Source organism: Scyliorhinus torazame, chromosome 31, assembly GCF_047496885.1.
Source record: "Scyliorhinus torazame isolate Kashiwa2021f chromosome 31, sScyTor2.1, whole genome shotgun sequence".
In the NCBI taxonomy this organism is placed as follows: Eukaryota; Metazoa; Chordata; class Chondrichthyes; order Carcharhiniformes; family Scyliorhinidae; genus Scyliorhinus; species Scyliorhinus torazame.
Window position 1 is genome coordinate 17,452,593 of NC_092737.1, and position 19,838 is coordinate 17,472,430.

General features: G+C 52.6%; 1 protein-coding gene across 2 annotated transcripts in view; it reads right to left on the reverse strand.

The window, feature by feature from the left end:
• Window positions 1–18,983, reverse strand: part of cops6 (COP9 signalosome subunit 6) — a 55,963-nt gene extending 36,980 nt beyond the window's left edge. Inside the window, exons 1-5 of one of the 2 annotated variants that reach the window (XM_072493406.1) lie at window positions 18,829–18,983; window positions 10,683–10,808; window positions 6,597–6,728; window positions 5,256–5,344; window positions 703–765 (exon numbers count right to left, since the gene is read on the reverse strand). In XM_072493406.1, the coding sequence (XP_072349507.1) occupies window positions 703–765; window positions 5,256–5,344; window positions 6,597–6,728; window positions 10,683–10,808; window positions 18,829–18,943 (525 nt within the window). In that variant the 5' untranslated portion in view covers window positions 18,944–18,983. Of the gene's footprint in view, window positions 1–702; window positions 766–5,255; window positions 5,345–6,596; window positions 6,729–10,682; window positions 10,809–16,898; window positions 17,101–18,828 lie in introns of those variants that run through there. The other variant, XM_072493405.1, reaches the window with a different exon arrangement.
• Window positions 18,984–19,838: the final 855 nt, after the last annotated feature.

Below are 19,838 nucleotides of genomic sequence, written 5' to 3' on the forward strand. Positions count from 1 at the left end.
GTGTAACAGGAGGGCAGGGTTTGAGGGACAGTGTAACAGGAGGGCAGGGTTTGAAGGACAGTGTAACAGGAGGGCAGGGTTTGAAGGACAGTGTAACAGGAGGGCAGGGTTTGAGGGACAGTGTAACAGGAGGGCAGGGTTTGAAGGACAGTGTAACAGGAGGGCAGGGTTTGAGGGACAGTGTAACAGGAGGGCAGGGTTTGAGGGACAGTGTAACAGGGGGGCAGGGTTTGAGGGACAGTGTAACAGGAGGGCAGGGTTTGAGGGTCAGTGTAACAGGAGGGCAGGGTTTGAGGGACAGTGTAACAGGGGGGCAGGGTTTGAGGGACAGTGTAACAGGAGGGCAGGGTTTGAGGGTCAGTGTAACAGGAGGGCAGGGTTTGAGGGACAGTGTAACAGGAGGGCAGGGTTTGAGGGACAGTGTAACAGGAGGGCAGGGTTTGAGGGACAGTGTAACAGGAGGGCAGGGTTTGACGAGGGAATGGTGAGAGTGGGATTTAGTGAGGAGCAGTGCCATTTAACAAGGGTTGTGCAAGGGTGTCGGGTTCTAACGAGGGGCAGAGTCATGGAACAGCGGGATTTAATGAGGGCGGTGTAATAGTACGCGGGATATCATGATGGGCAGTGTGACAGCACAGCAGGAGTAACACCAACACCTTTCTTTGAACACAATCTATCTTTAAGTTAACACATATTACTCACATCTGTGTGCTTCGTCATGGGGTTCAACTTGAGAAAGAGTGGGCTTTCAATAATCTCGCACACCTGCAAATGGCAGAAGAAAGGCCGGAGTTAGTGGAAAATTGCTCAATTTGGCACAGGGAAAATCCCGGGGGGAGGAAGTGGCTCACCGGCACAGTTTCTGCTGCGTGGCATGCAGAGGCAGGAATGTCAGTGGCTGTGTACAGAGAGAGCACTGCTTCTAGGACACTCGGCAGACGGAGAGTCTGCCAGACCATCGCACCCGGGAAACAGCCTCCAGTCTCGGGCGCAGCGCACATCAGGCCGGAGGCCTCCGCACCCAGTGTCCAAATCCAGTCAAAGCCGAACCCACAATCCAAGCTGACACGATGCAGTGCCGAGGGAGCGCTGCAGTGTCTTTCGATGAGACATTAAACAGAGGGCCTATATGCCTTCTCAGGTGGGCATAGAAGATCCCTATCTAGACTCTCCCGTCACTCAATGGAGAGAAACGCTGTGCACAGGGCTAAATCGCTGGCTTTGAAAGCATACCAAGGCAGGCCAGCGGTACGGTTCAATTCCCGTACCAGCCTCCCCCAACAGGCGCCGGAATGTGGCGACTAGGGGCTTTTCACAGTAACTTCATTCGAAGCCTACTTGTGACAATAAGCGATTTTCATTTCGTTTTCTTTTTCAATATTTATTTCCCAATCAAAATCTGGTCATTTATCTCGAGGCAAATGTATCCTCCGCATTTCCCCTACAATAGAAATGTGACTGCGTTTCAAAAATACTTAATTGGCTGCCGAATACTTACAGAAAAGTAGGGGAGCATCCAGGCAATAGCGATCATAATACAATACACTTTAAGATCATAGACTCATTCGGCCCATCGAGTCTGCACCAGTTCTTGGAAAGAGCACCCCATGGGCAGCACGGTAGCACAAGTGGATAGCATTGTGGCTTCACAGCGCCAGGGTCCCAGGTTCGATTCCCCGCTGGGTCACTGTATGTGCGGAGTCTGCATGTTCTCCCCGTGTCTGCGTGGGTTTCCTCCGGGTGCTCTTGTTTCCTCCCACAGTCCAAAGATGTGCAGGTTAGGTGGATTGGCCATGCTAAATTGGCCTTAGTGTCCAAAAAGGTTAGGAGGGTTTTTGGGGTAACGGGGATAGGGTGGAAGTGAGGGCTTAAGTGGGTCTGTGCAGACTCGATGGGCCGAATGGCCTCCTTCGGTACTGTATGTTCTATGTTAAGCCCCACACCTCCACCCTATCCCCGTAAACCAGTAACCCCACCTAAGGAGAATTTAGCACGGCCAATCCACCTAACCTGCACATCTTTGGACTGCGGGAGGAAACCGGAGCACCCGGGGGAAAACCACACAGACACGGGGAGAAAGTGCAGACTCCGCACAGACAGTGACCCAAGCCGGGAATGGAACCCGTGACCCTGGAGCTGTGAAGCAACTGTGAACAAAGAACAAAGAAATGTACAGCACAGGAACAGGCCCTTCGGCCCTCCAAGCCCGTGCCAACCATGCTGCCCGACTAAACTACAATCTTCTACACTTCCTGGGTCCGTATCCCTCTATTCCCATCCTATTCATGTATTTGTCAAGATGCCCCGTAAATGACCACCGTGCTGCTGTGCTGCCCACTGATGGCGATAGAGAAGGACAAAAGTGTAGTATGACCTGAGAGGGTGGGTGCGGAGATAATGTTTCCTCTTGTGGGAGAATCTAGAACTAGGAGTCACTGCTTAAAAATAAGGGGGTGGCCCCTTTGAGACGGAGATGAGGAAAAACAATTTCTCTCGGAAGGTTGTGAGACTTTGGAATCCTCTTCCTCAAAGAGTAGTTGAGGCAGAGTCTTTGAATATCTTTCAGGCAAAGGTAGATAAGACGCTTGATAAACTGGGGTGGGGGAAAGATTATGCCTTGTAGCTGGTGGACAGGCTTTGGAGGTTAGGTGGTGAGTTACTCGCTGCAGGATTCCCAGCCTCTGACCTGCTCTGGTAGCCACAGTATTAATGTGGCTGGGTCCAGTTCAGTTTCTGATCAATGGTAACCCCCAGGATGTCGATAGTGGGGGATTCAGCGATGGTAATGCCATTGAATGTCAAGGGCCGACAGTTAGATCCTCTCTTGTAGGAGATGGTCATTGCCTGGCACTTGTGTGGCACGAATGTAACTGGCCACTTGTCAGCCCGAGCCTGGATATGGTCCAGGTCTTGCTGCATTTGGACAGGGACTGATTCAGTATCTGAGGAGTCGCGAATGGTGCTGAACATTGTGCAGTCATCCACAAACACCCCCACCTCTGACCTCATGATGGAAGGGAGGTCATTGATGAAGCAGCTGAAGATGGTTGGGGCCCAGGACAAACCCTGAGGAACTCCTGCAGTGATGTCCTGGAGCTGAAGTGATTGACCTCCAACCATCACAACCATCCTCCTTTGTGCCGGGGATGACTCCAACCAGTGGCGTGTTTTTCCAATTCCCATCGACTCCAGTTTAGCTTGGAGTCTTGATGCCAAACCCTGTCTAATGTGACCTTAATGTCGAGGGCAGTCACTGTCACCTCATCTCTGGAGTTCAGCTCTTTTGCCCATAGTAGGGGACGGGGGAATGTCTGTGGATGTTACGAACTTCCAGAAGGAATTTGATCCAAATAATTTTCCTTTGCATTAACGGAGGTTCTTCATCCCGGGGAGCATTCTTTTCTGCACTCTCTCCAATGCCTTCCCAACTTTCCTAAAATACAGCAAAAAGCTGGGAACATCCGAGCCCAAAACAGACTTGGGCTCCATGAACATTGATTGTTAAAACATCATTAACAGGTCATCAGAAAGATAATCTGCGAGGCTGATCAAGTGCTGCCCTTTATAGTGCAGAAGATGAGAATCAAAGGGGGAAGAAGTCATGCTTCATCTAAATAAAGTCATGCTCAGACCGAATCTGGAGTGGTGTGTCCAGCTCGGAGTGTGACACTTCAGGATATATTGACGGTGACGAGGGTACAACCTCAGCTCAAGAGAATGATACCCGGACCCCCAAGGGCTAAAGCAACCCGTCAGCACGTTCTCAAATGCAAATAGGAATAATAGACGTTTAATGCTGGCCTTGCTACATCCCATGAACAAATAGAAAAATCAAGGAGAGATTCCACAAACTATAAATTAAGAAGGATAAGGGGCGGTTTGATTAGCGTTTTCAAAACATTCAGGGCAAAGGATAGAAAGTAGCTATTTTCAGATGGTTGCGGAGTGGAGTGCCAAGGGGCGAAGTCTAAAAGTTAGAGTCAGACCACTCGGCAGTGAAGTTAATAATAATAATAATCTTCGCTTATTGTCACAAGTAGGCTTCAATGAAGTTACTGTGAAAAGCCCCTAGTCGCCACATTCCGGCGCCTGTTCGGGGGGAGGCCGGTACGGGAATTGAACCCGCGCTGCTGGCCTTGTTCTGCATTACAAGCCAGCTGTTTAGCCCACTGTGCTAAACGAGCCCCTGATTGTCACAAGTAGGCTTACATTAACGCGGCAATGAAGTTACTGTGAAAATTCCCTCGTCACCACATTCCGGCGCCTGTTCGGGTACACGGGGAGAATTCAGAATGTCCAAATTACCGAGCAGCCCGTCTTTCGGGACCTGTGGGAGGAAACCGGAGCACCCGGAGGAAACCCACGCAGACACGGGGCGAACGTGCAGACTCCGCACAGACAGTGACCCAAGCCAGGAATCGAACCCGGGTCCCTGGCGCTGTGAAGCAACAGTGCTAACCACTGTGCTAACGTGCGTTAGGAAATGCGTCTGGTCGTAAAGGGTGACAGAAGTTTGGAATTTTCTTCCAGAAAAGGCAATGGGTGCCAGATCAATGGTTAATTTTTAATTTGAGATTGAATTCCACATTCCTACCAGCTCCGTCACACAAGAATACATCAACACATCGCTGAATGGATGCAGAAAATACTTTACAATCGCAGCAGATCTGACAGCATCTGTGGGGAGAGAAGGGAGCTAACGTTCGGAGTCTGGATGACTCCTTGTCAAAGCTGGAGGGAACTGAAAACAGGGTCAGATTTCTCCATCGGTTTCCTGTTGTCCTTTGGCACACTGCTCACCTTTGTTCTGCCGATAACACATTCTATTCGGCCCATCAGGAACCTCTGAAGGAGCAACCCGCCCAGGCCCACTCCCCCACCCCATCCCATCTCCTGAACCTAACCTACACATCCCTGGACACTAAGGGGCAATTTAGCATGGCCAATCCACCCTAACCTGCACATCTTTGGACTGCGGGAGGAAACCCACGCAGACACGGGGAGAACATGCAGACTCCACAGTCACCCGAGGCCGGGAATCGAACCGGGAACCCAGGCACGAACCACTATGCCACCCACGTTGACCCCGTTCTCTCTCCACAGACGCTGCCAGACCTGCTGAGATTGTCCAGTATTTGCTGTTTCAGGTCACGGCATCTGCAGTAATTGGCTTTTATTTTGACGTCACTGAATGGATTGGGTTAGAGTCAGCTCTCGTGCCGTACACCGCTCTGCTCCATTCGCTGTCCACCCACCTGCTTGTGAACGTGTATATCCGACTCGTCCGGGGGGCCCCCCGTGGTGTACCAGCCCAGGAACTCCATGTCTTTAAAGACCTGCTTAACTAGAGAGAGAGAGAGAGAAGAAAAATCAGGCACGGAGGGGGTGACAGGTTCAGGGTGGGAGGGAGACAAAGCACATTTTGGGCATACTGCTTCCTTCTCTGGTTAGACCACACTTGGAATATTGTGTCCAGTTCTGGTCGCCTCATTATAGAAAGGATGTGGATGCTTTGGAGAGGGTGCAGGGGAGATTTACCAGGATTCTGCCTGGACTGGAGGGCATGTCTTACGAAGAAAAGTTGAGGGAGCTAGGGCTTTTAGTTCATTGTGGGTTGAGGGAAAGTATGGTTGCTCTGAGCGTGGGTTCCTAGCAACGTGCTGTCTCGATGACGCACGCAGTGTAGTGGAGCAGTATGGAAGGGGGTGACGTTTCTTTTCCAAGTCATGCATGGGATGTGGGCGTCGCTGACAAGGCCACCGTTTATTGCCCATCGAGAAGGTGGTGGGTGAGCCGCCTTCTTCAACCCGCTGCCGTCCCTGTGGTGTCGGTACACCCGCAGTGCTGTTAGGGAGGGAGTTCCAGGATTTTGACCCAGCGACAGTGAAGGAACGGCCGATATATTTCCCAGTCGGGGCGGTGAGTGACTTGGGAGGGGATCCTCCAGGTGGTGGGGTCCCCAGGTATCTGCTGCCCTTGTCCTTCTAGACGGTAGAGGTCGTGGGTTTGGAAGGTGCTGTCTGAGGAGCCTCGGGGAGTTGCTGCGCTCATCCAGGCAAGTGGAGAGTATTCCATCACACTCTATGCAGGATAATGATGGCAATGCCAGCCACAAACAGTGCGGGAGCCGCCATTTAGTCCACCTGCGTACGTGTCTAGCTCATGGGAGCAAAAACCTTTGTAATGGGATGTGGCCGTCGCTGGCTGGGCCAGAATGTATAGTCCAGGCCGGATTGTCAACCACATCGCTGTGTGGATCTGGAGTCACATGTAGGCCAGACCGGGGTAAGGATGACAAAGTTCCTTCCCCAAAGGAGATTAATGAACCAGATGGGTTTTTGTGACAATCGACAATGGTCATCTTTTAAACTTTTACATCCAGATTTCTATTGAATTCAAATATCACCCATCTGCCACAGTGGGGTCCTCAGAGCAGGACTCTGGGTCTCTGGATTACTAGTGCAGTGACAATACCCCTACACCACTGCCCCCTAGAGACAGCTCCACATGGCTCTAGCGGCACGGCACCACGGTGGAGGCCCAGGGCTGCTGTGCACAGGATGTGAAGAGTTGTACGAGGCGTGATGAATACTCACACTGTTCCTCTTTGGTGTAATAATACTCCTTATCGATGACGATCTTTTCCTCCACCGTGTGCGACAGGAGCTCAAAGGAGTTCATCACCTCGATGTTTCGGCCTTCCTGCTTGCCAATCAGGGCACCAATCACTGGAAACACACAAACCACATCAGGTCTAAAAATATCAACAGGCGCGTCGGTCGCAGTAACACAGGGAGGTGGCGAGGGGGAGGAGGTGGGCAGGAGGTGGCGAGGGGGAGGAGGTGGGCAGGAGGAGGCGATGGCTGGACGGCGTCAGCAGGAGGGACCATCACACGGCCCTTTTGTCAGCCGTGGAACAGCTGGCAGCTCTTCCCTCTCCGAGTCACGGGGCTGCCGGTTCGGTCCCACTCCAGGGGCCCAAGCACAAAGCCTCAGGCGTGACCCTCCACGTGCAGTACTGTGAGAGTGCTGCATTGCTACAGGTGCCGTCTTTCGAATGGGACACGAAACGCTGTCCCTATCTGCCCTCAGCGTCCAATGGCACTATTTTGGGGAGGAGCAGGGGACGTATTCCCCGGTTATGGGCTATTATCTATCCCTCAGTCAACATCACTAAAATATTCACATTGTTGTCTGTGCAAATTGGGCGGCACGGTAGCAGTGGTTAGCACTGTTGCTTCACAGCACCAGGGTCCCAGGTTCGATTCCCCGCTGGGTCACTATCTGTGCGGAGTCTGCACATTCTCCCCGTGTCTGCGTGGGTTTCCTCCGGGTGCTCCGGTTTCTTCCCACAAGTCCCGAAAGACGTGCTGTTAGGTGAATTGGACATTCTGAATTGTCCCTCCGTGTACCCGAACAGGCGCCGGAATGTGGCGACGAGGGGATTTTCACAGTAACTTCATTGCAGTGTTAATGTAAGCCTACTTGTGACACTAATAAAGATTATTATTAATTGGCCGCTGTATTTTCAACATTACAACTGAAGCTGCACTTGCAAAAGTACTTGGCTGGGAAGTGCCTTAGGACTTCCTGAGGTCAGGGCAAGTGTGATCCAGACCCAAGACTTTCTTTTCACCGAGGACACTCTCCATCCTGTGGCGTGGTACCAGCGCTGAAAGAGGATTCAGAACTGCTCCAGCAGCCCAAAGGTGGACATTCCGGAGGTGCGCTGGGCCAGCAGCAGCAGAGTCACATTGCGTCGGCGCCAAGGATCCGGGTTCGATCCCGGCCCCAGGTCACTGTCCGTGGAGGGTCTGCCCATTCTCCCCGTGTCTGCGTGGGTCTCACCCCCACAACCCAGAGATTTGCAGATGGGTGGATTGGCCACGTGAAATTGCCCCTTTAATTGGATTTTTAAAAAGAAGTTTTGAAAACAAAAGAGAATCAAATTGCGTAGCAATCTGTAACGGCAGGCGTGGCATTTTCCCAACTCCTAGCTGTACCATCAAAACAGGGACAGGTTCAAGGAAGAGCATAGAGGAATGTGACAGGTGTCGTCAACATCGCTATCAAGCAGCACTTACCATTAACCATGCTCTCCCCTGATCAGTTCAGCTTCTGCAGGGATCACTCAGACGCAGACACCAACATATCCTTGCTCCAAACAGCACGGGAAGAGATGAATTCCAGAAATCAGTAACCTTCAGCATCAAGGAGCCCAAAATTGAAGTCAACCGAGATGGGGGAGGGAGGGTCCATACCCGGCACAAAGGAAAATGTCTGGGATTATTGGGGGTCAATCATCTCAGCCCCAGGGCATTCCTCAGGGTAGTGTCCTGGACCCAACCACTTTTGACAGCTTCGTCAACGAATGGCCTTCCCTCCATCAGTACGGGCAGCATGGTGGCACAGTGGCTAGCATTGCTGCCTCGCAGCTCCAGGGAGCTGGGTTTGACGGTAGCACAGTGGGTTAGCACTTTTTCTTCGCAGGGTCCCAGGTTCGATTCCCGGCTTGGGTCACTGCCTGCGCGGAGTCTGCATGTTCTCCCCGTGTCTGCGTGGGTTTCCTCCGGGTGCTCCGGTTTCCTCCCACAAGTCCCGAACGAAGTGCTCTGAGGTGAATTGGACATTCTGAATTCTCCGTGTACCCGAACAGGCGCCGGAGCATGGCGACTAGGGGCTTTTCACAGTAATTGTGAGAGCGGAGGGTCAAAAAGCACCTGGATTCATTTCAAGTCTGACAGAATTAAAAAGCAGTTTTGTTAACCTTCAGAGAAGGTTGTTCAAACCACATTTGGATTACTATAAACAGATCTGCTCGCCACAATTATTAAAAGAATATGGAAATACTGGAGTTGGTGCAAAACACATCTGATAAATAGAATGGAGAGATCGTAACTATCAGGACAACTTAGATAGGCTCTTTTCTGTAGAAAAATAATTTTGACTGTAATGATCAACATCCTGGGGTTACCATTGACCAGAAACTGAACTGGACCCAGCCACATTAATACTGCGGCTACCAGAGTAGGTCAGAGGCTGCGGAGAGTGACTCACCTCCTCACTCCTCAAAGTCAGTCCACCATCTACAAGGCACAAGTCAGGAGTGTGATGGGAGACTCCCCACTTGCCTGGATGAGCGCAGCTCCAACAACACTCAAGAAGCTCAACACCATCCAGGACAAAGTAGCCCCGCTTGATTGCTCCCCTTCCTCAAACATTCACTCCCTCCACCACCGACGCACAGTAGCAGCCGTGTGTACCATCTAAAAGACGCATTGCAGGAACTCACCAAGGTTCCTGAGACAACACCTTCCAAACCCACGACCTCTACCATCTAGAAGAACAAGGGCAGCAGATACCTGGGAACCCCACCACTTGGAGGCTCCCCTCCGAGTCGCTCACCGCCCCGACTGGGAAATATATCGGCCGTTCCTTCACTGTCGCTGGGGCAACATCCTGGAACTCCCTCCCTAACAGCACAGTGGGTGTACTGACAGCTCAAGGACTGCAGCGGTTCAAGAAGGCAGCTCACCCATCTGAAGGGCAACTAGGGATGGGAAATAAATGTTGGGCCCAACCAGGGACACCCACATCCTGCAAATGAATATTAAAAAAATAACCACCTAACCTGCACGTCTTTGGACTGTGGGAGGAAACCGGAGCACCCGGAGGAAACCCACGCAGACGCGGGGGGAACGTGCAGACTCCACACAGACAGTGACCCAAGCCGGGAATCGAACCTGGGACCCTGGTGCGGTGAGGCAGCAGTGCTAACCACTGTCGGTCGAGATAGGCGGCAGAGATGCATTGAAGGGGGAAAGCTGGACAGAACCCATTCTTCACTTGAATAGTACATAATGCTGCATGCCATAGCTGCCCTGCACAGAACCCGTTTGTCGTTTCCCCCCCCCATTCAAGTTATTTTATCAATTTGGGGTTTTATTAAAAGAACTCCGGAATTTGAGCCCGAAGTCCAGGCTGATACTCTGATGAAGTACTTTGTGGAATCCCGACAGTGAAAGAGGCCATTCGGTCCATCGAGTCTGCACTGACGCTCCAAAAGAGCATCCCACCCAGGCCCAGTCCGCCACTCTATCACCGTAACTCCACCGAACCCGCACATCAAAATAATTAATAATCTTTATTGTCACAAGTAGGCTTACATTAACACTGCAATGAAGTTACTGTGAAACGCCCCTAGTCGCCACATTCCGGCGCCTGTTCGGGTACACAGAGGGAGAATTCCGAATGTCCAATTCACCTAAACTGCACATCTTCGGACTGTGGGAGGAAACCGGAGCACCCGGAGGAAACCCACGCAGACACTGGGAGAACGTGCAGACTGCACACAGCCAGTCACCCAAGGCCAGGATTGAACCCGGGTCCTGGCACCATGAGGCAGCGGTGCTAACCCTCCGTGCTGCCCTTGAGTGCTGCACTGTCAGAAGTGCTTTCTTTCAGAGGAGATGATGAAGCAGGGTTGGGTCTGCCTTCTCAGGGTGTACGAAGATTCTAGAAATAGGGGATAACATGGAATGGTGGGGAGGGCAGAACTTTCAGGACAGACCCGGACCCCGAGGATATATTCCACCAGACGGCAAAGGGAGGACGATGAGGCCAAAGTCAGTAAAACAAAGGTCTGCGGACAGACCCTGTCAATTCCTGGATGTCCCACCTACCCTGCACAGGCCTCCCCTCCTGAGAACGCAACCGGATCCAGTGGTCAGAGATGTTGAGAATAACCAGCGGGTGCAATGCCACAGAGACGCTCCCTGTCACTCCAGAGGCCATCACACTCGGCGTTCCTGCAGGGGGGGGGGGGGGGAGAGAGAAAACACAGCAGAGCTCAGAGCATTTCATTATCGATAAACACAAGAGCCTTCTCCACAAAACTTTACTGAGGAGCAAAGATTGACCAACAACAACGCATTACATTGATGTAGCCATTTTATTTGAAATGTAACAGGGACGTTATAAAATTACATACGGTAGCGATTCCCAGACGGTGGGCCGCGGTCCCCAGGCGGTGGGCCGCGGTCCCCAGGCGGTGGGCCGCGGTCCCCAGGCGGTGGGCCGCGGTCCCCAGACGGTGGGCCGCGGTCCCCGGACGGTGGGCAGCGTCCCCAGACGGTGGGCCGCGGTCCCCGGACGGTGGGCAGCGTCCCCAGACGGTGGGCCGCGGTCCCCAGACGGTGGGCCGCGGTCCCCGGACGGTGGGCAGCGTCCCCAGACGGTGGGCCGCGGTCCCCGGACGGTGGGCAGCGTCCCCAGACGGTGGGCCGCGGTCCCCGGACGGTGGGCAGCGTCCCCAGACGGTGGGCCGCGGTCCCCAGACGGTGGGCCGCGGTCCCCGGACGGTGGGCAGCGTCCCCAGACGGTGGGCTTGCAAAGTCACACTTGGAGTTGTGAGCACTCCCTCCCCTGAGCACCAATGGTCCGAGCGCAGGGGAGATTACACACTCTGGAGACACTTAACAGGACAGCCTCGGTCCCCCGGGTCAATTGTACCAAACGGCAAGGAGCAGATGATTGGCCAAAGTGCTCCTCAACTTCAGAAACACTTTCGGAGGCTGGTGCCAAGTGGACTCGGAATCTTTCACACTCCATTTGGCACAGGCAGAGGCTGACTGTGTCTGGAATGCAGGGAAAAACCAGGCGGTGACGGGGAAGATGAGCAGCATCTTCCAAACCTGTCAGGTTACTGCTGCTGTCCTCTTGCTGTGCAGTCTCCTCACCCCAGGCTAACAGCTCTATCAGCAACTGGACCAACAGTGTCAGAAAGAGGCGGCTGAGTGGGGTTGGGAATCATAGTCAAAGATGTTTACAGCATGGAAACAGGCCCTTCGGCCCAGCTGGTCCATGCCGTCCAGTTTCTATCACTAAGCTAGTCCCACTTGCCCACATTTGGCCCATATCCCTCTGTACCCACCCTGCCCATGCAACTGTCTGCTTTTTAAAGGACAAAATTGTACCCACCTCTGCCTCTGGCAGCTCGTTCAAGATGCTCACCACCCTGTGTGTGGAGAAATTTCCCCTCTGGTCTCTTTTACATCTCTCCCCTCTCACCTTAAACCTGTGCCCTCTAGTACGAGACTCCTCTACCTTTGGGAAAAGATGTCGACTATCTACCTTGTCTATGCTCCTCATTATTTTATAGACCTCTATAGGGCAGCACGGTAGCAAAGTGGTTAGCACAGTTGCTTCACAGCTCCAGGGTCCCGGGTTTGATTCCCGGCTTGGGTCACTGTCTGTGCGGAGTCTGCACGTTCTCCCCGTGTCTGCGTGGGTTTCCTCCGGGTGCTCCGGTTTTCTCCCACATTCCAAATATGTGCGGGTTAGGGTGGATTGGCCGTGCTGAATTGCCCTTAGTGTCCAAAAAAAGATTAAGTGGGGTTACTGGGTTACGGGTTGGGTGGAGGTGTGGGCTTGAGTAGGGTGCTCTTTCCAAGGGCCGGTGCAGACTCGATGGACCGAGTGGCCTCCTTCAGCACTGTAAATTCTATAAGATCACCCCTAAAGCCTCCTACGCTCCAGAGAATAAAGTCCCAGCCTATCCAGCCTCTCCTTATAACTCAGACCATCGAGTCCTGGTAGCATCCTCGTAAATCTCTTCTGCACTCTTTCTAGTTTAACAATATCCTTCCGAGAATAGGGTGACCAGAACTGAACACAGTATTCCATGTGTGGTCTTACCAATGTCTTGTACAACTTCAACAAGACGTCAATATTCTGACCAATAAAACCTAGCCTTCTTCACCATCCTGTCCACCTGCGACTCCACCTTCAAGGAGCTATGAACCTGTACCCCTAGGTCTCTTTGTTCTGTAACTCTCCCCAACTCCCTGCCATTAACTGAGTAGGTCCTGCCCTGATTTGATTGACCAAAGAGGATGATGCTGAGAGAATGAGGGGGGTTGGAGGGGCATGGGAAGGTGTGGCTGCTGTTTGAGTGGGGGGAGGGAGTTTTTGGAATGGGGGAGGCTACTGAATGAAGGAGCAGGTAGGCGGAGGTTGGATGTCAAGTGGGAAGAGAGGTTGGTTGGAGTGTGAGGTGGACGGATTGGGAGGGCATGTGTGGGAAAGATAGCTGGCCACAATGGATTGGGGTGGGGTTTGGGGGGGGGCTTTACTGCATCTTCTGTCAGTGGGGAATAAGGGGAGTTTGGCAGAAAACTACAGAGCCTCAGAAAATAACAACTTTTTGCACAGCCACTTTACAAAAACGTCGATTTTCATATTTCTATAATGTTGATCTCTCGACCATCGCTGGCTGCGCCTCGAGTTGCCTCAGCCCCAGAATGTGGAAATGTGATCATTTGGAAACTTTAAGAGAGATACACTGAATGTTACTCTGCAGCTTTATTAGCGTTTTGTCTGTGTCGCTATCTCGGGTCCCGGTAATGTTCCAGTGTGAAAATGGGTGAACAATGGAAAATCGGGGTTAGGGTAGCGTAGAGTAGGGAGTTGCTTAGGTAGTTTCTTGCGAGAAGGGAGATGTTTGCATTATGTCTTATTTGCTTTTTGTACACTCTGGTATAATGTTGCTGTTTTATGAAAATGAAATGAAAATCGCTTATTGTCACAAGTAGGCTTCAAATGAAGTTACTGTGAAAAGCCCCTAGTCGCCACATTCCGGCGCCTGTTCGGGGAGGCTGGTACGGGAATTGAACCGTGCTGCTGGCCTGCCTCGGTCTGCTTTCAAAGCCAGCGATTTAGCCCTGTGCTAAACAGCCCCTTAACACCCCACTTATATGCCAAAAATGCCTCAATAAAATTGTTTATTTAAAAAAAAAACAATGGAAAATCGCCTGTCGGTGCTGACGTAAGGACATGTTCGGAAAGGGAACCAGCAAAGAGACAGGTTTTAATGAGTGTCTGCAAGGCCAAAGAGGTTCATGCAAGGATTTCCACATTCTGGGGCTGAGGCAACTCGAGGCTCAGCCAGCGATGGTAGAGAGATTAAATAGGAGATGTCTTGAGGTTGGAGGTGTATCGGGCTGGAGCAGGCTGCAGAGACAGAGAGGGCCCAAAGCTGTGAAGCATCAGTCCTTCATTGTCCACTCTTAAAAGTCAAATTAATCAGAGGATTCGGAATGAAGAAAGAAAAATACAGCACAGGCCCTTCAGCCCTCCAAGCCCGTGCTGACCATGGCGCCCTAACTAAAAACAAAACCTTCTGCCCTTACTCGGTCCGTGTCCCTCTATTTCCTTCCTATTCATGGACCCATCCAGGTGCCTCTTAAATGTTGCTTATGCGCCTGTTTCCTCCACATACTCTGGCAGCGCGTTCCAGGCACCCACCACTCTGCGTGAAAAACTCACCCCGCGCATCTCCCTTAACCTTTCCCCCTTTCACCTTGAACCCGTGCCCCCTTGTAATTGACACTTCCACCCTTGGAAAAAGCTTCTAACTATCCACCCTGTCTATGCCTCTCATAATTTTGTAGACCTCTATCAGGTCTCCCCTCAACCTCCGTCTTTCCAGTGAAAACAATCCTAGTTTATCCAACCTCTCTCGTCATAGCCAACACCCTCGAGACCAGGCAACATCCTGGTGAACTTTCTTTGCACCTCTCTCCAAAGCTTCCACGCTCTTCTCATAATGTGGTGACCAGAACTGCACGCAATACTCCAAATGCGGCCGAACCAAGGTTTTATACAGCTGCAACATGATTTCCCAACTCCTGTACTCAATGCCCCGGCTGATGAAGGCAAGTATGCCATATGCCTTTTTAATAACCTTGGCCACCAGTGTTGCCACTTTTAGGGAACTGTGGACCTGCACGCCCTGATCCCTTTGCATGTTAATGTTCCTCAGAGTTCTGCCATTTACAGTGTAGTTCATACCTAGATTTGATCCTCCAAAATGCATCACCTCGCATTTGTCCGGATTAAACTCCATCTGCCATTTCTGTGCCCCAGCCTCCAATCTATCTCTATCCTGTTGCATCCTCTGACAATCCTCGGCACTCTCAGCAACTTCACCAATCTTCGTGTCACCCGCAAACTTACTAATCAAACCACCCACATTTCCCTCCAGATCATTTATATATACTACAAACAACAGAGGTCCCAGCGCTGATCCCTGCGGAACACCACCAGCTACAGATCTCCATTCAGAAAAACACCCTCCCACCGCTACTCTCTGTCTTCGATAACCAAGCCAATTCTGTATCCAACTAGCCAACCCACCCCGTGATTTTAGATTTTGTACCAGTCTGCCATGTGGAACCTTGTCAAACGCCTTACTGAAGTCCACATAAACTCCATCCACAGAACTTCCCTCAGCAATTTTCTTTGTCACCTCTTCAAAATCTCAATCAGGTTGGTGAGACATGACCGTCCCCGTACAAAACAATGCTGCCTGTCACTAACTAGTCCATTTTCCCCCAAAAGTGCATACACTGTCCCTCAGTACCTTTTCCAAAAGCTTCACCCCCACGGATGTCAGGCTCTCTGGCCTATAATTTGCTGCATTGCCCCTGCTTCCTTTTTTAAACAAGGGAATAACATTGGCTATTCTCCAGTCCTCTGGAACCTCACCTGTAGTCAAAGAAGATGTGAAGATATCTGTTAAGGCCCAAGCTATTTCTCCCCTTGCCTCCCTCAGTAACCTGGGATAGATCCCATCCGACCCCGGGGACTTGTCTACCTTAATGTAATTTAGGACACTAAACACTTCCTCCTTTGATATATTGATGTTCCCAAGAGCGTTGTTCACACAACTATCCCTGACCTCAACATCCGTCATGTCCTTCTCCCTGGCGAATACCGATACAAAGTACTCAGTAAGGATTTCACACACTTTCATAGAATCCTAGAATTTACAGTGCAGAAAGAGGCCCATCGAGTCTGCACCGGCTCTTGGAAAGAGCACCCCACTTAATTTGCCCACCTCCACCCTATCCAGTAACCCCACCTAACACTAAGGGCAATTTTGAACACTAAGGGCAATTTAGCATGGCCAATCCATCTAACCTGCACATCTTTGGACTGTGGGAGGAAACCGGAGCATCCGGAGGAAACCCACGCACACACGGGGAGAACATGCAGACTCCGCACAGACAGTGACCCAAGCGTAGAATCGAACCTGGGACCCTGGAGCTGTGAAGCAATTGTGCTAACCACTGTGCTACCGTGCTGACCACTGTGCTACCGTGCTGCCCCACTTCTTGTGGTTCGAAGCATAACTTCCCTCCTAGTGGGCCTCCTCTTTCTCTTGTTACCCTCTTGCTCAGAATATATGCATGAAAAGCCTTGACCATGTTTGCTAAAGACATTTCATGGCCCCTTTTAGCCCTCCTAATTCCAAGTTCCTTCCTACTTTCACTGTACTCCTCAAGGGCTTAGTCTGTTTTTAGATGCCTTTTTCCATTTGATTAAGCTTTCCCTTTCTTATCCATGGTTCCAGAATCTTGCCATTTCTATCCTTCACTTTGGCAGGGACTTGCCTGTCCTGCACTTCAACCAACTGGCCTTTAAATGCCTCCCACATGGAACGAACTGAGGGTTTCCAGAATTATATTTATGGCCCCTAATGCGGTTTGCATTGCACGTTCTCCCTATGTTTGCGTGGGTTTCCTCCCAAAGTCCCGAAAGACGTGCTGTTAGGTGAATTGGACATTCTGAATTTTCCCTCCGAGTACCCGAACAGGCGCCGGAATGTGGCGACGAGGGGATTTTCACAGTAACTTAATTGCAGTGTTACTGTAAGCCTATTTGTGACACTAATAAAGATATTATTATACACATGCTCTTCTCCACACTAGGAAACATTCTGTCTGTGCCCAGTCTATCAAACATTTCAGAATTTTAAAGACCTTTTAGGTCACCCCACATTTTTCAAAAGACACGGCTCCCAGCCCCTCAATCCTTTCCTTGCATTTATGTAGCACCTTTAATGTCATCCTGCGAGATGCTGACAAAGGCAAACGAGCCCGCTTCCTCCTTCTCAAGCTGCCTGCAGCATATCACACCATCCTCACCCAGCACCTCTCCATTTGGCCAGTTGGGCGAGATGCATGGTTCTCCTGTCCAATCACAGCCGAGCAGTGGCCTCTCTCCCCCAAGCTGCCACTCCATTATCGCTGGTCGTGGAAATGGAAAGGTTACGCCGCAGAAAGAGGCCACTTGGCCCATCGTGAATGTTCCGGCCCAAGAACCAACCTCCCAGATCGGTGCCATGTCCCAGCATTTGGTCCGGGACAGCGCTACAGGCGGCATCACTTTTGAAATGATTTGAGGGGGTTTCTGCTTCCACAATCCCATTTCAGACAGTGTGCCAGACCTGGACGAAAATATATTTTCTTCATATCCTATCTAATTTATCTATCACTTTGAACCTATGCCCGAGTAAACGGGGGTGTTGAGGGTGACGAGAGGTAGGGGTCAGTGAGGGTGACGGGGGGGGGGGGGGGGGGAGTGAGGGTGACGGGCGGGGGGGGGGAGTGAGGGTGACTAAGGGTGGTGGGTGACTGAGGGTGGTGGGTGAGGGTGACTGAGGGTGGTGGGTGAGGGTGACTGAGGGTGGTGGGTGAGGGTGACTGAGGGTGGTGGGTGAGGGTGACTGAGGGTGGTGGGTGAGGGTGACTGAGGGTGGTGGGTGAGGGTGACTGAGGGTGGTGGGTGACTGAGGGTGGTGGGTGAGGGTGACTGAGGGTGGTGGGTGAGGGTGACTGAGGGTGGTGGGTGACTGAGGGTGGTGGGCGAGTGTGACTGAGGGTGGTGGGTGAGGGTGACTGAGGGTGGTGGGTGAGGGTGACTGAGGGTGGTGGGTGAGGGTGACAGGGTGGTGGGTGAGGGTGACTGAGGGTGGTGGGTGAGGGTGACTGAGGGTGGTGGGTGAGGGTGACTGAGGGTGGTGGGTGAGGGTGACGGAGGGTGGTGGGTGAGGGTGACTGAGGGTGGTGGGTGAGGGTGACTGAGGGTGGTGGATGAGGGTGACTGAGGGTGGTGGGTGAGGGTGACTGAGGGTGGTGGGTGAGGGTGACTGAGGGTGGTGGGTGACTGGGGGTGGTGGGTGACTGAGGGTGGTGGGTGAGGGTGACTGAGGGTGGTGGGTGACTGAGGGTGGTGGGTGAGGGTGACGGAGTGTGGTGGGTGAGGGTGACTGAGGGTGGTGGGTGAGGGTGACGGAGTGTGGTGGGTGAGGGTGACTGAGGGTGGTGGGTGAGGGTGACTGAGGGTGGTGGGTGAGGGTGACTGAGGGTGGTGGGTGAGGGTGACTGAGGGTGGTGGGTGAGGGTGACTGAGGGTGGTGGGTGACTGGGGGTGGTGGGTGAGGGTGACTGAGTGTGGTGGGTGAGGGTGACTGAGGGTGGTGGGTGACTGAGGGTGGTGGGTGACTGAGGGTGGTGGGTGACTGAGGGTGGTGGGTGAGGGTGACTGAGGGTGGTGGGTGACTGAGGGTGGTGGGTGAGGGTGACGGAGTGTGGTGGGTGAGGGTGACTGAGTGTGGTGGGTGAGGGTGACGGAGTGTGGTGGGTGAGGGTGACGGAGTGTGGTGGGTGAGGGTGACTGAGTGTGGTGGGTGAGGGTGACGGAGGGTGGTGGGTGAGGGTGACTGAGGGTGGTGGGTGAGGGTGACTGAGGGTGGTGGGTGAGGGTGACTGAGGGTGGTGGGTGAGGGTGACTGAGGGGGGTGGGTGAGGGTGATTGAGGGTGGTGGGTGACTGAGGGTGGTGGGTGAGGGTGACTGAGGGTGGTGGGTGAGGGTGACTGAGGGTGGTGGGTGAGGGTGACGGAGGGTGGTGGGTGAGGGTGACTGAGGGTGGTGGGTGAGGGGGGTAGGGTCTGGGTCTGGGTCTCACTCTCACTCTCACTCACCCGCCGGCTCCACCTCCATCCCGTTGGTCGCCATCGCGGCCGCTTCCTCCAGCCCGCACTGCGCCTGCGCCATCCGAGTGGGAGGCCATGACCCCGCGCGGAAGGAGCGGACCATCCAATCGGGGCAGGAGCGGTCGCCGGATGTGCCCCTGCGTGAAGCGGAAGCGACGCCATCTTGGTGAAGGAGCGGCCGCCGGGTGCGCCCCTGCGTGAAACTGAAGCGCTGCCATCTTGGTGAAGGAGCGGCCGCCGGATGCGCCCCTGCGTGGAGCGGAAGCGCCGCCATCTTGGCCGAAAGAGGTCGATGGTGGGTGGAAATCTGCCAAGAAACATCGAGAGGTCGATGACCAGCCACCCGCCCAGAGCCAGCCAGTGCGCACCCCTCAGTCATTTTATTCCAAGATTGGCCTCCAGAACCTTGCTGTGTGCAAATTGCGGGGGGGGGGGGGGGATCATGAAGATGTTTCAAAATGCGTTTTTCTTCTAAATTCCATCTTTCCTCAAAGTTTGCAAAAATATTGAAAACGGGGTTGAGAAAAAGGAAACAGCTGCCTAGTTGAGAACGGCTGAACCATCGGAATGAGGCCGTTCAGCCCATCGATTAAACTGGCCGCCCGTTCCAATGGCGCCTTCCAGCGGTCCCAGGAACAGGATTAGGCAATTCAGCCCCTGGAACCCTCTCCACCATTCAACGAGATCGTGGCTGATCTCTTGGCCTCGACTCCACTTTCCTGCCCGTCCCCATAACCATTCGACCCATCACCAATTAAAAATCTGTCTCCTCAAATTTACTCTCAAAAGTCCCGGTATCCACCGCACTCTGGGGGGAGTGCATTCTACAGACTCAGGAGCAGTATTGTTTCCTCGTCTCTGTTTTAAATCTGCTACCCCCAATCCTAAAACTATGACCTCTCATTCTAAATACATAGAAACACACATACAAAAAAGAAGCAGGCAGAGTCCATTCAGCCCTCCTACATCCATGCTTTATGATCATGGCTGATTATCAA